The sequence below is a fragment of the Bactrocera tryoni genome, chromosome 3, assembly GCF_016617805.1.
Source record: "Bactrocera tryoni isolate S06 chromosome 3, CSIRO_BtryS06_freeze2, whole genome shotgun sequence".
NCBI classification, from domain to species: domain Eukaryota; kingdom Metazoa; phylum Arthropoda; class Insecta; order Diptera; family Tephritidae; genus Bactrocera; species Bactrocera tryoni.
In genome coordinates, this window is record NC_052501.1 from 78,719,912 (window position 1) to 78,743,945 (window position 24,034).

Consider the following 24,034-nt stretch of genomic DNA (forward strand, 5'->3'; position numbering starts at 1 on the left):
ACGTATTTATGTACATACATACATACATATGTATGTATGCATATCTTTAAACAAATTAGAAAAGCATTTTTAATAAAAAATATTTTTTTTAAGACTGATACTGTGAAAGATATATTTATATATTATATAAAATTTGAACCGTAAAATAGTCATAAAAGATTTTACAAATGTTATATTTTTAATCTTTTTAAATAAAAAATAATAATTTTAAATGTTATAAAAATGTTTAATTTTATATTTTTTTATTTTTTTATTATTTTAAACTTTTGATATATTTTTTAAACTTTTGATATATTTTTAATTTTTAATAAGTTTTTAATTTTTATCATATTTTTACTTTTATTTTTAAATAATGTTAATTAAATTTTATTGTTTATTAATATTCCTTATTTATTTAATTTCTTTTTTTTTTTTGTTTTTAAATATATTAATTTTAGTGCATAATATTTTTAAGTGGTAAAAAAAATAAATATAGAGAATAAAAAAATTTATTTTATAATTTTGAAATAAAATGTTTGTTTTTCCAAGTTGTTTTACTAAAATTGTTATTTTTTTTTATTTTTATTTTTTATATTTTTTTATATTGAAAATATGTAGTTTGAAACAAAAAAGCTATGTTATACAAGATTGTGGTAATGAATCTGTTTAAAAACCGCCTGCTTACACTATAGAAAATTATTAATTAATTTTTTTAAATAAATTTTTAAATATGCCATAGTTAAACATAGTATATGTATGTATGTATATATAATATTTATATATGTATATAATTAATTTTTTATATACATATAATTAATTTTTAAATAGAATTCTTTGCAAAGTAGGTATTTTTTTACCAAATTTAATAAGGATATTTTTATACACACATATGTATATTTTCCTTTAATTTTTTTAATTAACAAAAAAAATTGCAGCTTAAAAGAAAATTTTTTCCAGAAAATTTCAGATTTTAATTAATTCAATTCACTTTGTCAAAAAATTAAATTGTACTTTTTTTAATTTTTTTAACTAATACAAAAAATTAGCAAAATAAAAAAATACTTTCGGTTAAAAAAAAAAGAAAATAATAATAAGAAATTATATTTGGATTTTTTGGAAAAAATTCTGATTTAATTAAATTAAATTAAATTAATATTTTTTTGCAAAATATGTACTTTTTTCACCAAATTTAATAAAGATTTGTTTTTATATCTTCTTTTAATTTTTTTTTAAATTAAAACGATAAATTTGCAGCTTAAAAGAAATATTTTTGAAATATCATCATTATATTTGGCTTTTTTTCCAGAAAATTTCGGATTTTAATTAATTCAATTCACTTTGTAAAAAAAATTAAATTGTACTTTTTTAATTTTTTTAACTAATACAAAGTATTAGCAAAATAAAAAAATAATAATAGAAATTATATTTGGATTTTTTGGAAAAATTCTGATTTAATTAAATTAAATTAACAATTAAAAGGATTTTTTTGCAAATTATGTACTTTTTTCACCAAATTTAATAAAGATCTGTTTTTATATCTTCTTTTAATTTTTTTTTTTTTTAATTAAAACGATAAATTTGCAGCTTAAAAGAAATATTTTCGAAATATCAGCATTATAGTATATTTGGATTTTTTTCCAGAAAATTTCGTATTTTAATTAATTCAATTCACTTTGTAAAAAAATTAAATTGTACTTAATTAAATTGTACTTTTTTAATTTTTTTTTTAACTAATACACTAATACTTTGGTTTAACATAAGCAAAAAAATTATATTTATAGTAATAATAAATTACATTTGAATTTTTTTCTGAAAATTTCTGATTTAATTTAATTTAATTAACTTCATAAAATTCTAAAGAAAAAAAATATTTATTTTATTCTTGTTAATTTTTCATTAGATGAACCTCATCTACCTTTTATGAAATATTATTATTATTGCATTTAAAAATAAGTAAAAATCAAGTTGAAATCGGTAAAAAAACTGGAATTTATTATTTTCGGACTGAAGTGCAGCCTTTACTCATAACTACAACTGCCAGCATGTGCTAACGAATGGAAATACATAAATCTTCTTTGACTGCTGTAAGGACGTGTTAAAACTTTATTTTTTTATTTTTAATATAACGCGCTATTTTTTTTCATTTTTTTGCTTAATGCTTTATGCCTACAGCAGCGACAACGCGCCACGCATATGCACATCTTGACTTTTTGCTACTCACGCTTTTTTACAAACATACTGCAGCATGCATAACCCTTATAACTAGTATATATACATATGTTGTATGTGTGTACTCACATTTGAATTTCTCCTCACGCAACGACTCAATGCGTCGCCGATGCATGCGCTTTGGGGCCTCGCAGCGTGCGCCACTTGTCTCGATGGGGTTTTTGTGCAAGTAATCAGCCAGCCAGCGAAGATTGCAGTCACAAATGAAGGGATTCTTTGCCAGATGCCTTTGGTATTTTTCAGTTTTCCGTTTTATTTTTTTTTGTTCGCATTTAGTTTTTAAGTAATATGAAAATATAAAAAGCAAATACTTATGTAAATACTATGAATAAGCAGATCTTAGTTGTTAACAAAAAACAGAAAGGAATGCATTTTCAAAAGAATTTACAAGTGTACGTAGGTGTCATACATGAAAGCTCATACCCACACACTAACCTACACGCATATACACACACATACCGCACCCGCAAGTGTGCATTCGAATATAAAAGCACAAAAGCAGTGAAAGGCTAATGCAAGTTGTCTTAGCTTTGCATAGAAAACTTTTGAGTTAACCTTCGCTTTGCCAACGTGACACATGAATGTTGAAAAAAAACAGCGTAATGTTTTTGCAATTAGCATGAAATATTTTGCTAGTGCTATAGCCTTATTTATTGTCCAGCAAAAATATATCAGAAAGTAATTATTACTTAGTATAACTGTAACGAAAAATATAACCTCAAATGGTGATTTTAAACTCCTCGCTGTTACGAAAGGGGTTTTAGAGCCTCATAACCCGTTTCAAACGCTTTCGAAGCAGTTGTGAAAGCTTTTAAAGCCATTTCGAAAGCTTTCAAAGCTGTTTCGAAAGCTTCCCTAGCCGAGTCGAAAGCTTTCAAAGCCGTTTCGAAAGCTTTCTCCGTTCAAAGCTAAGTTCAGAAAACTTGAATTGCAGAATCTTTGGAACCGAAACTAATGCTGACATGTTTGCTGTTTAGATCTTGAAAATCATCTCGAATCCTATCAATCAGCACTCGACGTTTACACCTTTATTAGAAACTTTTCCGAGCACCTGTTCCTTTTTGTGGTTAAAACTTGCTGTTATATATTAAATAAAGGTATCCAACATTTTTGAATTCCATAGGGAGTTTTCGGAAAAATAATTTTTTGTGATGTTGGTCACAACAGAGATCGATACCAGGTCTTGAATAGTGTCATTTATACTGTAAAGCGCTAGGAATCGGTAATCAATAATTTAAGTCAAATTCCGTGAAGATATTTGGTCGAATAAAGAAGAAAATCCTTGACTTCAGTTGCACTGAAGCTAGAATCCCTTCACAAATAACAAATAAAGAAGTTTCCTTGCAATAACTTGATTATAGCGGCCCGATATCGGCGGTTCGGTCATATTATATGTTGAGCTGTTTGGTCGAAGAGACTGAAACCCATATCGTCGTCTTCCTCGAACTCAGACTCCCCCTTTTTGGCTTCTTCCTTCTTCGTAGTGTGCAAAATTTCAGACCGCTATCTCAAAAATTGATGAACTACGTTAGGTAGTCGCAGAGACTGAGTATGCCTATCTCGGCCTTTTTATAGTATGAGGAATCATCGAAATCCGAAATGAGGAACCTTACCCCTCTAAAATTAACCTACTTCCATCTTATATCTTTTTCACGGAACCACTGCATTAAGAATTACTTCATAGGAGAGGAAAAGACATTTAAGTCTCCTCTATTGTACGGACCTACTGACGCCTAATCTGTTGTAAATGTCTCAATCTTGCCATAATTAGAGGTGATGACAGCTGACCATTTAACAGAGGACTCGCATATACATAAAAGCTGTCAAATTTCCCACTGTGAAACTACCGCCAAATGTGATTTTCAACTAGACGACAACCGTACCGACTAAAGTCATGACGAAATTTCGAGCATCTAAAGCATCCATGGTCACTGTGTAATTGGATCATGTAGATATCCAGGTCCCCATTGTCCAACTATCCACGAATGCATGTACGGTATCAGTCTGTGCAGCCACCTGAAGACGGATTTTGCCTTCGTTGCTGCCACATTGTGATGCTTTTGGTCTCTCTTCTCTTTTTACTGCTGTATACGTCTCTTGTTCTTCTTTATTGGAGTACACACCGCTTACACAGTTATAGCCGAGTTTAAAACAGCGCGCCAGTCACTTTTTCTCTTCACAATTTGGCGCTAATTCGAGATACCAAGTGCAGCCAGGTACTTCTTCACCTAATCTCTCCAACGGAGTGAAGGTCTACCTCCGCCTCTATTTCCGCCGGCGGGTACTGCGTCAAATACTTTCAGAGCTGGAGCGTTTTCATCCATTCGGACGACATGACTTAGCCAGTGTAGCCGCTGTCTTTTAATTAGCTGAACTATCATAATGACATCGTATATCTCATACAGCTCATCATTCCATCGAAAGCGATATCCGCCGTTGCTAAAGCTCAAATTTATGGTCCAACTTCCGCAGAACCTTTCTCTTGAAAACTCATAACATCGACTTAACAGATGTTGTCATCGTCCATGCCTCTGCACCATATAGCTGGACGGTGATGATCAGCGACTTGTAGAGTTTGATATTTGTTCGTCGAGAGAGGACTTTACTTCTCAATTGCCTACTCAGTCCGAAGTAGCACCGGTTGGCAAGTTCTTCTGCGCTGGATTTCGAGGGTCTGTTGATGTGAACACTGGTTCCAAGATAAACGAAATTATCTACGACTTCGAAGTTATAGCTGTCAACAGTGATGTGAGAGCCGAGTCGAGAGCGCGACGACTGACAGGGGATGGTGATATATTATATACATATAGGTAAAACTTACAGGTTCTTCTGGGTTTTACAAATTTACTCACTGCCCAATATTTAAATATAAAATATTTTCCTATTCTAAAAATTCAAGACCTTCCACCGCAACGTGCGCAACCACCATAAAAGCGACATGCACCCATTGTATTGAGACATTTTGCTCGGATTAGCTAAATATTTTTTTGTTCTTTTGTTTTTGTGTCTTTTTGCCGCTTCTGAGAACAAAAACCACTTAGAAATCTAACTGTTGCATTGCGTCAACAGGCCATCTCTGCGGGCAGATGGCGGTATTAAAGAAATAAGCACACTTCAATGTAAAGTCAGCCAGCAGATAAACTGCTCACTTGGGCGGAGCAACAAAACAACGAACGCCTAAATGCGCCGCGCTGTGCTGGGCTCTGCGCCTGCCATTCTTCGGCACTTTCTTCATGCTTGCCGCATTTTTACAGCTATTTGATGGTGGCGTGTGTGTGTGTATATGTGTGTGTGAGTATGTGTGTGTGTAGACAACACTGTTGCGGACATATTGTTTAAATGCCCTAGGTGTCATGTCCTTTGTTCCTGCGACAGAACAAGCGCTACATACGAGTTAAATGCCACATGCACACATGCGCACAGACACACAAACGAGCACACATGATGAACTCTTGCGCCTACAGTGCATTTTATTATTATGTGTAACAAGCTGGCAACTTGAATATACCCTGAATATACCCTGTTTGACATGAAGATTATAAAACCGAGTAGGAAGCGGTAGAGACGTCAGAGAGGATCTAAGTGAGGAACTGACTGATATAGTTTTTGTTTATAGTATATACAGCGGAACTTTAATCTGCAAAACCAGATCTACTCCCATCTTAAATCTTTCGCACGGAAACACGGACCCACTGGCATTAGTATTACTTCTTGGTACGTCTGTCTAGCAATATATAATTGCATTAGTCCCTCAGTTTTTGAGATATCGGTCCGAAATTTTTCTTAAATTTTTTTCTCCCCAAGAAGCTGCCTATTTGTCGGAATCGCCGATTTTGGAGCATTATAGCCTATAGCTGTCGTACAATCTAAACTATCAAAATAAAATTCTTGTATGGAAAACTTTTTTATTTTACGAGATATCTTCAAGAAATTAGGCTTCTCGTATTTTTCAAACAAACAGTAAAATCTCCGAAGAAATGTTTCAGATCGAACCCCAATAGCATATAGCTGTCATACAAACTGTTCTATTAAAATCAAGTTTTTGTATGGAAATTTTTTTTATTTGTCGAGATATCTTCACGAAATTCGGTGTTGAGGTACTTTTCAAGGAAACAGTAAAATCACCGAATAAATTTTTCAAACCCGATCACGGTAACATATAGCTGTCATACAAACTGATCTATTAAAATCAAGTTTTTGTATGGAAAATTTTTTTATTTGTCGAGACATCTTCACGAAATTCGGTGTTGAGGTACTTTTCAAGGAAACAGTAAAATCTCCGAAGAAATTTTTTAGATCGGATCACGTTAGCATATAGCTGCCATACAAACTGATCTATTAAAATCAAGTTTTTGTATGGAAAATTTTTTTATTTGTCGATACATCTTCACGAAATTCGGTGTTGAGGTTCTTTTCAAGATAACAGTAAAATCACTGAATAAATTTTTAAAACAGGATCACGATAGCATATAGCTGTCATACAAACTAATCTATTAAAATCAAGTTCTTGGATGGGAAACTTTTTTATTTGTCGAGATATCTTCACGAAATTCGGTGTTGAGGTACTTTTCAAGGAAACAGTAAAATCTCCGAAGAAATTTTTTAGATCGGATCACATTAGCATATAGCTGCCATACAAACTGACAAATAAAAATTTGGTTCTAGTATGAAATTATTTCGTTTTAAAGGGTATAATAGCTATGTACGGTAAAACCGAAGTTAATACATTTTGTTGTTTTTGTTTTCTATTTGCCAACAGTGCATTTGAGATGCGCGCAAACAACCATACACACGTATTTATTTATAGTCTCTTATGAACATACGCATGTATGGCATTTGACGTAAGTTGAGGAGAGATGAGGTAAGGTGAGTATATGAGAAATGAGGTGAGTACACCACATAGATTTGGTGTTGGGGGTGAGGTGATATTGTTGCCTTGTACTTACAATGTTTGTATGCTCTTCATTGCATCGAAGGTGCCATTAGCCAGCGATTGAATGTTGTTATCGTAAAGCGATAGCAGGCTGAGGCTGTGCAAATCGCGAAAGGCATCCTTGCGTATGCAGGAGATTTCATTGGCATTCAGCAGGAGTAGTTGCAGTGATGTAAGTCCTTTAAATACGCCTGAGGGCAAATCCTTTATTTTATTGCCATAGAGCACGCTAGAAAAATGTAAAAGAGAGAAAGAGAAAAGAACAATGAAAACATTAAAATATAAATATAAATGTTTGTGTGTGTGTGTGAGTACGGTGTAAGACAAAAGTGGACATGTTTTTTAAATAAAGATAAAATGTATGATATAAAGTGATACAAAACAATTGTGTGGGCAATATTGGCTGGGGAAGCAGCAGTACGTGTAAACGCTGTGTACATGTGTATTCGTGTGTGTTCGTGTGAGTAGTGCTGGCATTCGCAGAAAATGCCGCAGAACTTGCTGGTGTAAAGAAGATTGCAGATTAAAGTGCAAAAAGTGGCAAAACACAAGTTATGCACATAAGTACGTAAGTAAGTATGAAAGTATGTAAGTAAGTAAATACTTATATACATGTAAGCAAGTAAATACATAAGTTTGTAAGGAAATTCGTAAGTACGAAAGTAAGTATGTAAGCAAGTAAGTATGTTAGTAAGTATGTAAGTACGTAAGTTTCCGAATGCTAGATTCTACGTTTCCTCGAGGTGTTGCAGAGCGCGGCGAGCGGTGTAGAACAAGCAACAACACACTTGTAAATACAATGGGTATGGCATTGATGACGAGTGGCTTATAGCATATGGACCAAACAGACGGACGGCTGAACGAACGGTCGTACGATTGAAGGCGCTGCCGCTTGAGTGAGTGCATTATGTCTGCTAAGTAAGTGTTTTCGCAGTTCGTAGTTCGCTGGCAAAGTTGTAAATAATAAAAAAATGCCATTATCCATATACACATACATATGATGTCCATACACACACACACACATACATGTACATGCAAGCAGACACTGATTTATAAGCTCCACTGGCCAACAGGCAGCCGCCAATGAGTTTTAGCAGAAAATTTAAGCGAAAATCTTGGTGGCAAGCGTTGCCTAAACCGGTTTGGGAGCGGAGTCAATGCTACAAATGAAGTTTATAGACTACCGCTATTATGAACAACACAAAAAAGAAAAAAAAACAATTCACAAAAGCGATAAGCACGTGCAGAAGAAAAAAATTGCATGAAAACTACAATTAATGAGTATGAGTTAGCTTTATGCCGCGCATGCGCTGAAAAGCTTAAAATTATATTTCTACATATGCGCATAAATTTACTTATAAAATGCCAAAATCTGACTGGAATTCCACATTTAACAGGATTTAAATTTTGCAGTGAAGATGCGTAGCCACTTCGGCGCTTTGTGTACTGATGTGTAGCGTGTATGAACAGATCTGTCCGTGTCGATCACAAGGGCACAGGAAAATATTTCGTAAAATGTGCTGCTGTGTTAAGTAGACAACTGAGATACTGTTGCTTGGAGCTTAAGTACTCGTCGCGTCAATATAGGTTAGGTTAGGTTTGATGGCTGATCCAAAGTTCGCACTTGGACTACTGTGTTCAATACTTTGTGATGCCTTATAAAATAGAACTTCTGTAGTTTTGACTTGTGGCCAAAAAAAATTTGCTCAGGCGCTTAATTTTTCTTTCCACCAGTTTTGGAAATGTTTAAGCCTTGCTGAGTTTATACTATCTCGCTGAGATCCGGGTCGATAGGGCAATGGTCTTGCAGAACCCTCATACCGTAGCCTGGCTATCCGGTAGTAGAACACATGAATGGTCTTTCAGACCCATTCCCACAACTTGGGTTAAAAGGATCTTACCACACCGTATCCCGGCTATCCAGTAATAGAATATATGCACGCCGATAGGGCAATGGTGTTTCAGAACCCTCACAACTAGAGAGAGGCTATCCTTACATCGACTCTTTTCCGTTCTACTGGTAATGGGATAAAATTGCCGAAATGTTTCATGCTCAGTCTTGTAAAGGCCGGACAATAGAGAAGAAAGTGCCTGGATCCGAAAATCATTCAGTCGCACAGGAGCGGGTCGTCGCCCAATGCCTGCTAAGCGCATGTGAGGTCCATTGGTACAATGCTAAAATGCAAGATGTCAATAGAGATCCAAGTCGGTCTCATTCCAATAAGAGCGGAACAAGGGTGCCTTCTCTGTCTAGCTTGTTGGCTTTGCAGTTGCCAACGATTCCATTGTGACCAGGCACTAAACGAGTCTGATATTGAAGTAGGTAGCTTGATGCTATTTCTAGTGTGGGCAGACACTCTTTGACTAGCTTTGAGCACACAGTTAACGGGCTCAGCGCTAGTATTGGCGTTCTCCTGTCGGAGTGAATGCTCGCCTCCCTGAAAGTGGCTACACTTCGTAGCAGTAAGTCTATCGCCAACTTAATAGTAGCCATTTCTGCCAGAAAGAGGAACCAAATTACGGAAGAAACCTATAGTTGCTAGCAGTTCGGCTTTTAAAGGTCTTCAGTAGTCAGAAGTTGAAAAACGGTACAGATAACAGGCAATCCACCATATGTTTTTTGAATGCACGAACTTAAAAATGGATCGTTGAGATCGGTCGGTCGAATTTGTAAACTAAATTTTGAGAAGAAACCAATAGGGAAAGGACGAAAAGCCATAATATCAGAACGAACTTATTTTTGACGGTTTGAAGTACATATATTTGCAAGATATCATGAGATGATTCCTTCATTCCTTCGGACGACATGACCACAAATCTTCCGTAGAATCTTTCTTTCGAAAGCTCGTTATGTCGATTCAACAGATATAGGACGAACTCACTGAGCATAATAGTTAGGCAAATTGCTAACTGTTCTCATATGGGCTCAAAGCGGTCAATCACATCAGTTTTCAAGCCGATATTAACCGCTGGTGTGCTGGCATATGTTTTGTACTCAAAAATTTGGTATCAAAGAAAAAAAATTAACTGCGGATTTTCGTAACTGTAGCTAAAAAAGCTGCTGTTAAATGCAGCTGTTATATATAATAGTGTATATAGGTGTAACTGTAGACGAGTGTGAATTTATGTACATACGTATATTTTTTTAGTGGTTTATAGCGATGCGAACTCAAGACGTGAACTTTTGAGAAGAAAAAATAAACAAATTTTAATCCCAAAAAAAGATCCGAAAATCCGTACATAAGTGAATAACTTCTGTGGCTTAAAAAAATAAGTGAAAAAAAATAAAACCAAATAAGTAGCAGCTGGCCAGCTGCCGTTGGCCAAGTAAACGCTTGATGGCCATAATATGCATACACACAAGCACATACTTGTGTAAATAATAGGGACGCACTTCATTGATTGATGTTGGTGTTTATCTTTTCGCTCATTTGGCCACAGAAGTATGTAAGTAATTAACGAAAAAAACAACAAATACATAGAGCATATAGTTTATAGTGTATACAAGCAACGAGATACTGTTATGATTTGGGGTTATAATCAAAGGTAGGTACATAACTGAAAAACGGTGCTTGCGTATAGGTAAGCGTGATAAAAAAAATAAATTTTTAAATAAAAAAAAAATTTTTAAATAAAAAAAAAAAAAAAAAAAAATAAAAATTAAAAAAAATTCAAAATTAAATAAATAAAAAAATTGAAAATTTGAGAAAAAGTTAAAAAAAATTAAAAATAAATTGAAAAAAAATCCCAAAATTAAAAAAAAAATCCAAAATAAAAAAAAATTTCAAATTTAAAAAAATTAAAGAAAAAAATTAAAAAAAAAATGTAATTAAAAAATATAGACATATACATACATTTTTTATATTTTGGTAAGTAAGTAATTAACAAAAACAACAACAAATACACAGCATACATATGTACAATATGTACATACATATGTACATAGTTTATAGGGTATACAAGCAACAAGTTACTGTTATGATTTGGGGTTATAATTAAAGGTAGGTAACTGAAAAACGGTGCTTGCGTATAGGAGTGCGTGATTGAAAAAAAATTTAATACAAACATTTTTTTTTTATTTTTAATTTAAACAAATAAAAAAAAATCAAAATTAAATACATACATTAAAAAAAAACATTAAAGATCGGAAGAGCACACGTCTGAAAGAAAAAAGTTAAAAATAAATTTGAAAAAAATTTCCAAAATTAAAAAAAAATCAAATTTAAAATAATTAAAGAAAAAAAATTTAAAAAAAATTGTAATTAAAAAATATACATACATACATAGGTATATGTATATATGTAAATTTTTTTATATTTTAGAGGAATCTCTTTCTTTTACTTACAGTGTGGTGAGCGCTTTCAGGCCAGCCAAAGCGTCGTGGGCAATGCGCGAAATGTTGTTGTTGGAGAGGTCAATGCGACGCAAGCGACGGAAATTCGCAAAAGCTTTTGGTGGCAATTCGGTAATGAAGTTCTGCTCCAAGCGCCTGTAATGAGAACATAGAAAAAACAAACGATTTTTTTAGAAACTTTGCACAAAGCGAAATGTTTAGCAGAAGCAAAAGTAAAGCATAATTACAATAATGATAGCATGAAAAAGAAATAAATAATTAAAAAAATAAATGAAATAACAAAAACAAAAATTGAATTTTAAAATTGCTGGAGGTGCCACAGTGAGCGCTTAAGCCATTCAAAAATTACGATTTACCAAGCGAAAATTTGACAGTTTCTCAAGCGTTCACTTAAGCACACACAGCCACACATGGTTGTACACACGTACATACATATATAGTTATGTGCCTCTGAATATACATAAATACTTACAATTCCGTCGTATCATCTGGCAGCGACACTGGCACACTTGTGAGGCTCTTCTCGCGACAGTCGACAATGCCATCGGCACAACGGCACGGATGTGGGCAGCTATTCTCCATGCCACATTCCATTGGCGCATTCTCGGTGAGACCTTTAAGCGTGTGCAAAGTGTGAGATCGAGGAAAAAAACACAAACAAAAACAAAAATAGATATATGAAATTGGAAGGGTACTTAATTACACAAATGTTTTAACTATAATTTAAATACAATTAAAGTCGACATGTGAGTATGTGTGCCTGTGTTTATTTATGATTTATTTCAGTCATTATGCTTTGAAAGCGCTGTTGCTCAGAGATGAGGTGGAAATAATTATTAAAAATATATGTATGTATAGATATTTTTATCGTATTTTTTTATATTTTCCTAATTTTTAATGACCCCATAAAATTCATTTCGTATGAAAAATTGCTGTAAGCGACTACAACTTATATTATTTATATCCATAGGATGAATATAAAAAAAATAAGAAAAGCGAAGTAAATGGCTTGCACCGAAGCTATAATGCTCTTCAGAAAATAGAGTTTCCATACAAGAATTTGATTCCGATCGTTCAGTTTGTATGGCAGCTATATGATCCAGTGGTTCGATCTGCACAATTTTTTCGGAGACTGTTTCGTTGCCTTCGAAAATAAGCCCTGCCAAATTTCGTAAAGATTTTTTGTCAAATGAAAAAGTTTCCTATACAAGCATTTGATTCCGATCGTTCAGTTTGTATGGCAGCTATATGCTATAGTGGTTTAATCTGAATAATTGATTCGGAGATTTCGGACTTATGTATGGAACAACTTGGCCCACTTTATGCCGAGATCTTAAATGTAAAGCTGAACAAGAAGCAAGAACTGAAGCCGCTCGAATTTCCTAAGCAACATCGCTTCGCTCTATGGGCTCTTGAAAAGTTCCAAGGAGATCCCCCGTTTTCGAGTCAAATTTTGTTCAGCGATAAGACCCATTTCTAGCTCAAAGGGTATGTAAACAAACAAATTTTGCCGCAGTTGGGACAAAGAACAACTGAAGAGATTCAAGAGCTGCCATTTCATCCAGAAAAAACAACGGTTTGGTGTGGTTTGTGGGCCGGAGACACCAACGGTCCATATTTCTACAAAAATTATATCGGTGCACGTAACCGTCAATGGCAACCGTTATCGCGCCATGATAACAGACTATTTGATGTCAGAAATTGAAGCTTGTGCACTCGACGGCATTTGGTTTCAACAAGACGGGGCCACTTCTCACACAATGCATCAATTAATGGATTTATTGAGAGAACACTTTGGTGAGCAGATAATTTCACGCTTTGTGCCGGTCTATTGGCCACCAAAATCGTGTGATAACAAATCGTTAGACTTTTTGCTGTGGGGATATGTAAAGTCTAGAGTCTATGCGAACAATCCTGGTTCGATTCAGGCCTTGAAGCAAAACACCACGCGTGACTTTCGCCAGACTCAACAGATGGATTCATTAAAACAAGCTAGTCTCTGCACAAATAAAAAGGAAAAGTTAAAAAAAAATAATTAATTTACCTGAGCACTTAAATTCCTGATCGTGTAGATCCGCCACATTTTGGCCCTTCAACTGCGAGGGCGATTGGCAGCGTGTATATGGCGCCAGACGCGGTGCGCTGCGCAAGAAACGTGATAGCCACGACAAATGGCAGTCACACGAGAAAGGATTATCGGACAGGCGTAGAGCGCGTAATCGATTTAAACCACTGAAAGCATTATGCGGCAACGAAGTCAAGTTGTTGTTGTTCAAAGTGCTGGAAAAGGAAAACATTAAAAATAGGTATATAATATACAGTAAATACAATAAAAGAATTGAAATAATTTTTGATATTTTTGTACGAAAATTGCGATTTGCTTACAGCGCCATCTACCAAATATAAAAACTTACAGTATCTCCAAGTCTATGAGACCTTTGAAGGCGTGCTCGTCCATACAAGTGATCTGATTGTTGTCCAACTGCAGACTACGCAGCGATTGCGCGCCTTTGAAGACCCGACGTCCCACGGTCGTGATGATATTGTGCGAGATGTCCCTGTAGGAAGAGTGAGACATTTAGTAAAATAGCTTAAAAAATGTTTTTCAATTTTGTATATATGTATGTACATATAAATACATGTCAATATTCATAATATAGTTAAAAAATACAAAGCTACTAAAATGAGTTCAACATAACCAGCTTTATCGAGTACTCAAGGCAAACTCAATTTCTACAGTGTGTGTTTATCAATAAAAAAGCTGTAGCAGCCCAGCATGTTCCTACTAACGAAAAGTATAAAGTATATAAAGTATTTAATTAGCATATTATAAAATTATAAACTAAAGCTAACTAGATAATACTATGTACTAAGTAAGTAAATTGGTTAATTATGTAGTTATTTGAACCTCTATAGCAGCATTCCTCGAAAGAAATCAAAGAAAATATGTTTGGTGTTTAATAAAGAAGCATGGCATTCGACTACTTACAATCGCAAAAGACTCGCTGAACTTGACACTAGATTTTCAGGTATCGCCTTAAGCAGATTGTTGTTAAGGCGCCTGTATGTATGCATTGTAGAGTTGTAACAGTGTTGTGTTTGCGTGCAGGAAAATCCAAATTGGAAAGTCCAATCAATCCAAAACAAATCAATAAAAAATAAAGAAACGAAATAAATCAATAAAAGACAAACAGAAAGAAAAGAGTAAGATACAGAAAATGAGTAGACAAAAGAAAAAGTATTTAAAATATTTAATATTGTAATTAAAGAAAAAGAAATTGATAAAACTACAACACTCGTACACTGGGTTGCTTCAGGTATTGTTTCTAAGTGGTTTTATTCATTTGTGAATCTTAAAAAAAAGATCGATTAGATCGGCTTGCAATTTTCACACGACCTTCTAGATATAAGTATTTGTCAGGTAATATTCGAAAAAATGCAATTTTTGATAATAATTCCGATTCTGCCGATGGTTCAGTTAGTATGGCAGCTAGATGCTATAGTGATCCGATCAAAAAGACAGACCAAGGTCGTCACGCTGATCCTTTAGCTAACGGGTTCATCAATAGGGACGTTAAAAAAGTAGACCGATTGGGACAGCAAACTACGCCATTTTTTCCCACATTTTTGACATTTCTCCTCAGACTGCCTTTTAATATAATGATATAATGGAAAGATATACGATCCAACAACGAGTCGAAATTATTAAAATTTACTACCGAAATTCGAAGTCAGTGGCCTCAACTTTAAGAGCGCTACGTCCAATTTATGGTCGTCACAATCGTTCTGTCAGTTCAAAAATTGAGCGTCTAGTGGAAAAATTTTATTTCACAGGCACAGTACAAAATGTCACCGTGCCAGTGAGACAAAGATGTGTCTGTAGTGTCGAGAATATTGCTGCCGAATCATTTGAGGAAGATCCAAATCAGTCTCTCACACGTCGTTCTCAAGCGTTGAACATCTCTGTGCATTGTGGCGAATTTTGAGGGAGGATCTTGGCCTACATCCTTACAAGATCAAATTGATGCAAGAACTGAAGCCGATTGGCTACCAGAATCGACGTGTGTTCGTGAATTGGGTTGAGCAATAACTTGAAAATGATCCGAATTTTCATCGAATAATCATCTTCAGCGATAAGGGTCATTTCTGGCTGAATGGCTTCGTCAATAAGCAAAATATGCGTTATTGGTCAGGCAGCAATTCACACGTACTCTATGAGTTACCATTGCATCCAGAAAAAATTACGGTTTGATGCGGTTTATGGGCCGTCGGCGACATTGGGCCGTACTTATTAGTGCTCTTATGGAAAACCCCGATATATATTTTATGGGAGCTCCGAGGTTGGGCATTACAAATATTTTGGTAAAGAGGGTATCACTTCAAGGTATTATTACAAAAAAAAAGTTTTTTTCGACTTTTAACTTATTTTTCGAATATAACCATTTAAGTTTAGTTGAAAAATTAATAGTAAAAGGTTGCCACATAATTAAAGTATCAATTTTTAAAATCTAAAAGTGAAAGGTATGCCTATTTCTGGACCTCCTTATTACTCTAAACTGTAATATATAATTTGTGAAAGTTTTAGACGCAGCAGTAAGAACCAGATGCGCAGATAAGAAACATAATCTACTGATAAGAGGCATCGAGAAAGTTAAAAAGAAGGCATAAAGGAAAAGTATACTGTATTCTCTTCTATCTATCTCTTCCAGAACGTTCCACTCAACTTAAAAGCGCGTAAAATTTATTTAAGCTCGGAAAATAGTTTTTTTTTTAACTACGGCATATTTGTTAGTTGATATTTACCGTTATTTTGCCTTTAAAATTAACATTAACTTTGTCATAGAGTAAAATCTTGCGTAAAAACGGCTTCGAAGAAAGTGTGGTTTTAATATAGGAATGCTTTCAGAAAATATTGTTTATTAACAAACTTCAGAAAATTTCATCTGGCAACCTTCTAAAAAAATTTTGTCATAGAGTAAGATATTGTTTAGAAACGACTTCAAAGAAAGTAAGGTTTTAATTTAGAAATGCTTTCTGAAAATATTGTATATTAACAAACTTCAAAAAATTACATCTGGCAACGTTCTAAAAAAGATTCTGTCATAGACTAAGATATTGTGTAGAAACGTCTTCGAAGAAAGTAAGGTTTTAATTTAGAAATGCTTTCTGAAAATATTGTACATATGTATATTAACAAACTTCAAAAAATTACATCTGGCAACGTTCTAAAAAAGATTTTGTCATAGACTAAGATATTGTGTAGTCTACGAAGAAAGTATGGTTTCAATATAAGAATGCAATCAGAAAATATTATATATTAACAAACTTTAAAAAATTTCATCTGGCAACCTTCCAAAAAACGAAAATTTTTATAACCTCTTCGAACAACCCAATATACCAGCGAGTAACATAAAAAATAAAGATCTATAACAGTAAAAAAAAGTAAATTCTTAATCTAGACAGTACTGTTAGCCAAATATTAACTACAAAAATCATTTTAGTTCAAATAATATTTTGTAACTTTGAATGCAGTTAAATTTTAGTTAAAATTTTTTTAAGATTTAAAGAAAACTTTGAAAAGTTTTAAGTAGAATTTGTAACTGTTTTTTTTATATTTTTATTTTAGTTAAAGATAAGCATTCAGTAATGCAATGAAGACGCTTAAGCATGCGAAAGTTGTGTAAACTAAGTTAAACTAAACTTACAGTCGCTCCAGTGACACCAGATCCTGGAAAGCGCCCTTTTCAATTGTATGTATTTGATTATCCGTTAGTTGGCTGTAAGAGTGCACATAATTTATGATTAATTTATTGCAAGACAATAAAGATAGTGTCAAATTTATTTATTAACGCACAGTTGCAGTTGATAAAAATATATACATTAGGGTGGGTGTGCGTTATTTGCCTAGTCGATTTAGTTTTGCAAATGATAGCTGAAGTTACAGTTTTTCTCTTAAATAAAGGATCCGACGTAAACTTGGGAAATAACGGGTACACTAATGTGCATACATATGTACACATTAGGGTGGGTAAAAAAAAATTAAAATTTTTTTCGCTTCATGCTCTCGGAAACGAGTTCATATTAGGGTGAGTTTAAAATAAATTAATATATTTTTCGTTTGGTAATGTGAAAGATAGGTTCTTAGACACCTCTAAGAATGTCTCTCCAAGTATAAGCTCTTAATTGTAACGGTAAGGTTCACCGACTTACAATTTTCAATGTTTTCTTATTATCAGTTCGAAAAATTCAAACCTTAAAAATTAAGTTTTTTTTGACCCACCCTAATATACATACAAACATACATATATTCTACAAACAAAACTATGAGTTTTTTTTCGAGATGTCTAAGAACTTATTTTTCAGCGTATAATGCGGAAAAAGTATTAAGTTTTCTGGCCCACCCTAATGTATATACATACATACATACATAACTATGTACATACTACATACAAAACTATGAGCTTTCTTAGCGCTGTCTAAGAACATATGAATTTTTCAGAGTAAAAAAAATTTAAAATTTTTTTTGACTCACCCTAATATTCATACATATACATATGTATGTATGTATATACATACTACATACTAAAATCATACAAAATATGCTTGACAACTAGTTACTACCAACTGGCAACGAGCGAAAGCAGCCGCGCTACAAATTATTAACGAAGATTTATGCTGCGCAAAGGTCAAACCGGACAAAACACGAAAATTTAGCGTACAAACCGAGTACCAGCTGAGCTGGGATAGTATTTGTTTGAACAATACAACATTTAATTGGCGTTGCACTATAAATTATTACAACAAAAAGTTTTATTTTAATAAAGTATATAGACAAGAAATTTTCCAAAAACAAAGCGCTTCCGCTTGGCGTGCTTTCAAACACTCAGAAGCAAATATATACGAAATTTTCACGCTTTTAGCTGAATGCATATTTTAACATCGCTGATTAGCTTATGACTCGAAATCACATAAAAACGCCGAATCTGCTCGTAAATATATATTTTTATTTAGTTAAACATTTACACTGCGCTGCGGCGAAGAAAAAAAATCAATTTACAAATCGTTAATCGTCGCTATCCAACACTGGACGGCATACGTGTAAGCATGCGCGGCTTTGTGTGTGTGTTGTTGTAGTAATCATTGCAAGTGCAACGCACAGTTTTGAGCATCAAATCGATTCGTCAAGCATTTTATGTAATGCCCATCGGCAACGCTTATTTTACAAGACGCTTAATTATTGTTTTGATTATGTTTCGTTGTTAACATGCAGTTACAAAAAACAAAAAAAAGAAATAAAAAATTTTATACATAAATGGTAATGTTAAGCATTTTTTTTTTGGTTTTCATACTTACAGTATTCGTAGTTTCGTTAAGCGTTGAAAGTCGGCTTCGAAAATTACGGTTATATTGTTGCCTTGCAAATCGCTGAAAATAAAAAAAAACGTTAGAAATTAAAGCAAATTTGTAAAAATAAAAGATGTATTGAAATTCTTTTCGAATTTAATAAAAATATTTAAATTTAATAAAAAATAAAAATATTTCAATTTAATTTTAAATAAAGAAAATTATTTGACAACCTTTTGACAACATTTGCAAAAGAAACGGGTAAAAATGTTAACTTCGGCTGCGACGAAACTATTATGGCCATGACAGGTGTGATATACCTAGGGCTTATTCTTGATAGAAAGCTTTCATGGAGGCCAAACATTGAGGAGAGAGTAAAGGAGGTGTCGGTTGCTCTAGAGGAGCTAGCAACAACGTCAGCATCGAAATTCAACGCAGAATAACTTTTGCCAACAGGTGCTACTTCGGACTGAGTAGACAATTAAGAAGTAAAGTCCTCTCTCGACGAACAAAGACCAAATTCTACAAGTCACACATCACCCCCGTTCTGCTATATGGTGCGGAGGCATGGAGTCGACGTATGAGTTTTTGAGAGAAAAGTTTTGCGAAAGATTTATGGTCCTTTGGGCATTGGCAACGGCGAATATCGAGGACTCTCTCCAATCATAATTATGTTCCATGATATATTCGTTTGGTATCCGGCGCTCGAAAAGGCTACTTAAATTTGAACTTGGGACTACACTAACAATAGCACCTAATGTTATTTTAAACATAGTACCTGCGGCCATGTGAAGCGAAGTCTGATCTAAAGCTCAGAGAAGCTGGATATAGAAAGGAGTTCGAACAAGAATATGGCGAAATTTTCTCCTCTTTAAACTGCATTTCTTGGATCACTGCGTCGCTGATGCCACTGAGGGGGCTTTTTCTCTGCTCAAATACTGACAAGGCGATATTAATGAGAAGCCGCTGGAGAAGAGGCGCATAGTGCGCATTTTCACAGATGGGTCGAAACTAGAAGGGAATAATTGGAGTTTTTTGTAATAAAATATCCGTCAATCTTAGCTTTAGGACCACTGTAGTGTTTTTCAGGCAAAAATTGCTGCTATGAAAGTGGCGGTACGAAGTACAACCTGTTTTAGTGAGGTTATCATACACTCCGACAGCTGAGCGGCAATACTAATGCTGAGCTTGCTGACTGTATGCTAGAAGTATCTGTCCACATTAGAAATAGCTACTTCATTATCAGACACGTTTGTTGCCTGGTCAAAGCTGAACTATTGACAACTGGCATAGCCGAAACATTAAAATGGGACCGAGTTGGATTTTCATTGACGTCTTACGTTCTTGGACTAAACCAATGGAAACCGCGTGCGTTTAGTAGGAACTGAAGGCCTACTCCTGTGCGACTATGAAGTCCTTCTGGTTTAGAATAGAACACAAGAGATCTACTGTACTACTTGCCCTAACCAAAGTTCATCTTGAAGCAATCGTAGAAGTCCAATAGGCATTCATGCGGTAAGGATACGAATTTTTTGCGGACTCTAGTTGTCAAAATTGTATGGAAGAGGGTGAGATGGAAACATCCAGTCACATTTTCTTCCATTGTCCAGCTTATGCAAGGCTGTGGCTGACATATCCTGCTAATCCTACCTTCAGCGAACCAGCAAACAAAGCCGAAATTGATACTAGCCATCTCAACGAATTTCTAATATGCTCAAAGTGCTTTGTCGATTTGTAAGACTCTTATGATCCAATATATAGGAGTTTTAAGGTATAACAACGGTGCGTCGTTCTAAGCTGTCCAAGTGAGATCCCTCTCAGGATCGACTTCTTAACCTAACCGAAGGCAAAATAACGCAGTCCTAAAAAAAGGGAGAAGCAAACGACTTTGCTCTATAGTATGGCTCATTCTATAATTATGATCGTATTTCTTGTATAACTAGAGGGACTTTGGTGGTTTTGAAAAATATTATAAGTCATGCAATTGTTCTTATTGCGCATGAGTTCCAAGTCTTAATATAATTATTCTATACTTATATTGCTAACATGAACTTTAAGCAATTTTACTTGGCGTTTAAGTATCTAAGCCAACTCCAAGAGCAAGAAACAGCTTCAACAGGAGTCCATTTGGCTTCTGTAAGCCATGTATAGAAGTAGACGCGTTGAGGAAAGTTCTCTGAGCGCCATCCTTGGGAGTGGCCAGAAACAATTCGTTTACACATAGCTCAAGCAGCTCACGACTTTCGGTCTTAGACCAAGAATTCTCTGGTAGGCAAAAGCCATCCGTCTGAGGGCTTGCTTAAGTGAGATGGTGAAACATCCCCTCCTCAGGGTTGTGCGCTGGGTTTGAACCCGACACGTAAAAAATATTACCAATGAAAAGAAGAAATTACCCTTGAATGAGAGATGATGACGACCACTGCAGACGTATTAATAATTACGATGTAAGAGCATGCACCTGGAATGTCCGGTCCTTTAATTGGGAAGGTGCCACTGCCCAGCAGATTGATGTTCTCGTTAGAGTAAAGGCTGACAAGATCACACGACTATAACATAGAGCTGTCATGCAAACTGACCGATCGAACTCAAGATACAAATATTTTTATACTCCATTGTGTTAGAAAACTGGATCTGTGAATGGTGTTAGAGCCTTGATGGAGCCGAAGTTAACATTTTATTTATTTTATTTTTTGATTTAGTATACACTTCCCGTGGATTACTTATGTGACGTTTATGTAATCCTGCAAGTATTTACAAATCTGATCCTAAAATATTTGACAATGCTTGCCACTTTATTAGAGCTGTCAGTTATCGCGGCGTTAAAGTTCAGCACACTTGCTTGTCAAATTCGTGCCTACTAAATATTTGGAAGTTTGATATCGCGTATAAAATTTATGATATGTACTTAGTGCACATATACATTGGGTATACAAGAAGTTCAGGTACACCTGACAGAGCTTCGCTTATTTGCTTGGCTTTAGAGACTCACAGTCTCATTTGCACGCGGCTTAAAAGGCGGAACCGCGCTACTAACTGCCAACAAACAAACGAAGGGCAACAAGCGCCAAGGCCAGGGTCCACAAATGAGCCGAATTACTCTACAAGCGAACATACATATATGCACACACACATACATACATGCACATATATTTACATATATGTACATATATTTCTATTTACATAGCTATGCACTTTCTAAGCCACGAAAAAGTAAATATAAAGAGAATTAGACTACTTTTCCCGAACTCACCACCTACGCAAAGGCTGCTGGAATGCGAGTGCAAGGCTACACCGAGGAATTCGTAAACTCTTGTGTTTTGTTTTTTTTATTGTGTTCTTTACCTTTCTATTTTCTTTACGGTTAACTAAGATTATCAAATGTTTATGTAGCGTATAAAATGCAAACTCAAATAATAACTGAAAACAAGTAAAATGAAAATGAGAAACAAAGAGTTCTTCTTAGCCGAAAAAAGGTGAATATATGTATATGTGTGTGCATATATATACTTACATACGCACATAAATAAATATAAAATTTAATACGTTTTTCGACTGTTGGCCGCGTGTGTTGGTGGTTGTTTATAGCGGCACAAACCAACAAACAAACATGAGCATTATATACAAACTTTGCTTGTTGTTGTTTCGTTTGTTTTTTTCTGAGTTTGTTTCATATTTGTAATGTTAATCGCGCAACTGTGGCGTTTGCGTCGAACGGTGGCAGGAACGTCTGTCTTACCTGTTGGCACTGTACAGTGGCGTGGCGTTTGAAATGCTCAAAGACATGGTGGTATTTATGATGTACATTTAGGTGGAAGTACAGTGACGGTCATGTAAAAGTGGCAGAAAATTGTAGTTTTCAAATAAGTATATTCCAGGGACTAACAATAATATCATTACACTACATTAATACGTCGAGATTTTAAATTGAAAGCTCACAAAATACAGATTGTGCAAGAACTGAAGCCGCTCGACCATCCCAAACGACACTGGTTCGCGCTATGGACTCATGAAAAGTTCCAAGGAGATCCGAAGTTTTCGAGCAAATTTCGTTCAGCCATGAGCTTAATGGATATGTAAACAAGCCAAAATTGCCGAATTTGGGGCGAAGAGCAACCTGAAGAGATTCAAGAGCTGTTATTTCATCCAGAAAAAACAATGGTTTAGTGTGATTTGTGGGCCGGTGGAGTCAGCGACCATATTTCTTCAAAAATGATGCTAGAGAGGACGTGACCAACAATGGCGACCGTTATCGCGCCATGATAAAAGACTATTTGATGTCTGAAATTAAAGCTCGTGATCTCGGCGATATTTGGTTTAAACAACACGACGCCACTTCCCACACATCGCGTCAATCAATGGATTTATTGAGAGAACATTTCGGTGAGTAGATAATTTCACGATTTGGGACGGTCAATTGGTCACAAAGATCTCGTGTTATCACACCGTTACACTTTTTCCTTTCGGGATATGTAAAGTATAAAGTCTATGCGAACAATCCCACTTCGATTCAGACCTTGGAGCAAAACATCACGCGTGTTATTCGCCAGTTATCAGCCAAAACGCTCGAACGGGTCATCAGAAATTGTAGTCAACGGATGGACCAACTGACACGTAGCAGCGGCCACATTTGAAAGAAATAATCTTTAAAATATAAATGCCAAAGCATGTTCTTTCGAATGATAATGAACATTCCCCATTGAATTTGAAGCTTCTGTGGTTTTTCTTTAAAAAGGTAGGAAACCTCGAAATCGATCACACTTTATGTTATCTTTAAAATGTATTATTTTAAGAGCAATAATCGCTGAATATCGACATTTTTCGGGACTTACAAAATTATTTTGTTATAACTTAAACAATTTGAACAGTTAAAATAATTCATAAGTATACATTATTTTAGTTACATGAATCCCGAATTTCGGGATTCAGCGACTTTTTATTTCCTGCGTACTTCGGAACATACATATGATATTAATTGTGCAAATCCCGAATGAATTATTCGGGATCCCGAAAATTTAACTTCGATATTTTCATTTACTTATCGATACTATTTTATAATATTATACAAATTTATCAGTTTAAATAAATTAATAGGCGAAATTATTTTAATTACAAGAATACCGAAAGTGAAACACCGAATGAATTTCTCTTTTTATTTTTTGTGTACTTCAGAGCTTATACATATGTTCATATGTATG

At 34.6% G+C, this 24,034-nt stretch overlaps 1 protein-coding gene across 1 annotated transcript in view; it reads right to left on the reverse strand.

Moving 5' to 3' along the window:
• The window catches only part of LOC120771033 (protein slit), a 51,570-nt gene that overhangs the window by 19,923 nt on the left and 7,613 nt on the right, over positions 1-24,034 (reverse strand). The window contains 9 exon segments of the mRNA XM_040098821.1: positions 2,278-2,435; positions 7,155-7,370; positions 11,487-11,630; positions 11,968-12,109; positions 13,540-13,775; positions 13,910-14,053; positions 14,485-14,556; positions 17,201-17,272; positions 18,849-18,920. Of these exon segments, the coding sequence (XP_039954755.1) occupies positions 2,278-2,435; positions 7,155-7,370; positions 11,487-11,630; positions 11,968-12,109; positions 13,540-13,775; positions 13,910-14,053; positions 14,485-14,556; positions 17,201-17,272; positions 18,849-18,920 (1,256 nt within the window).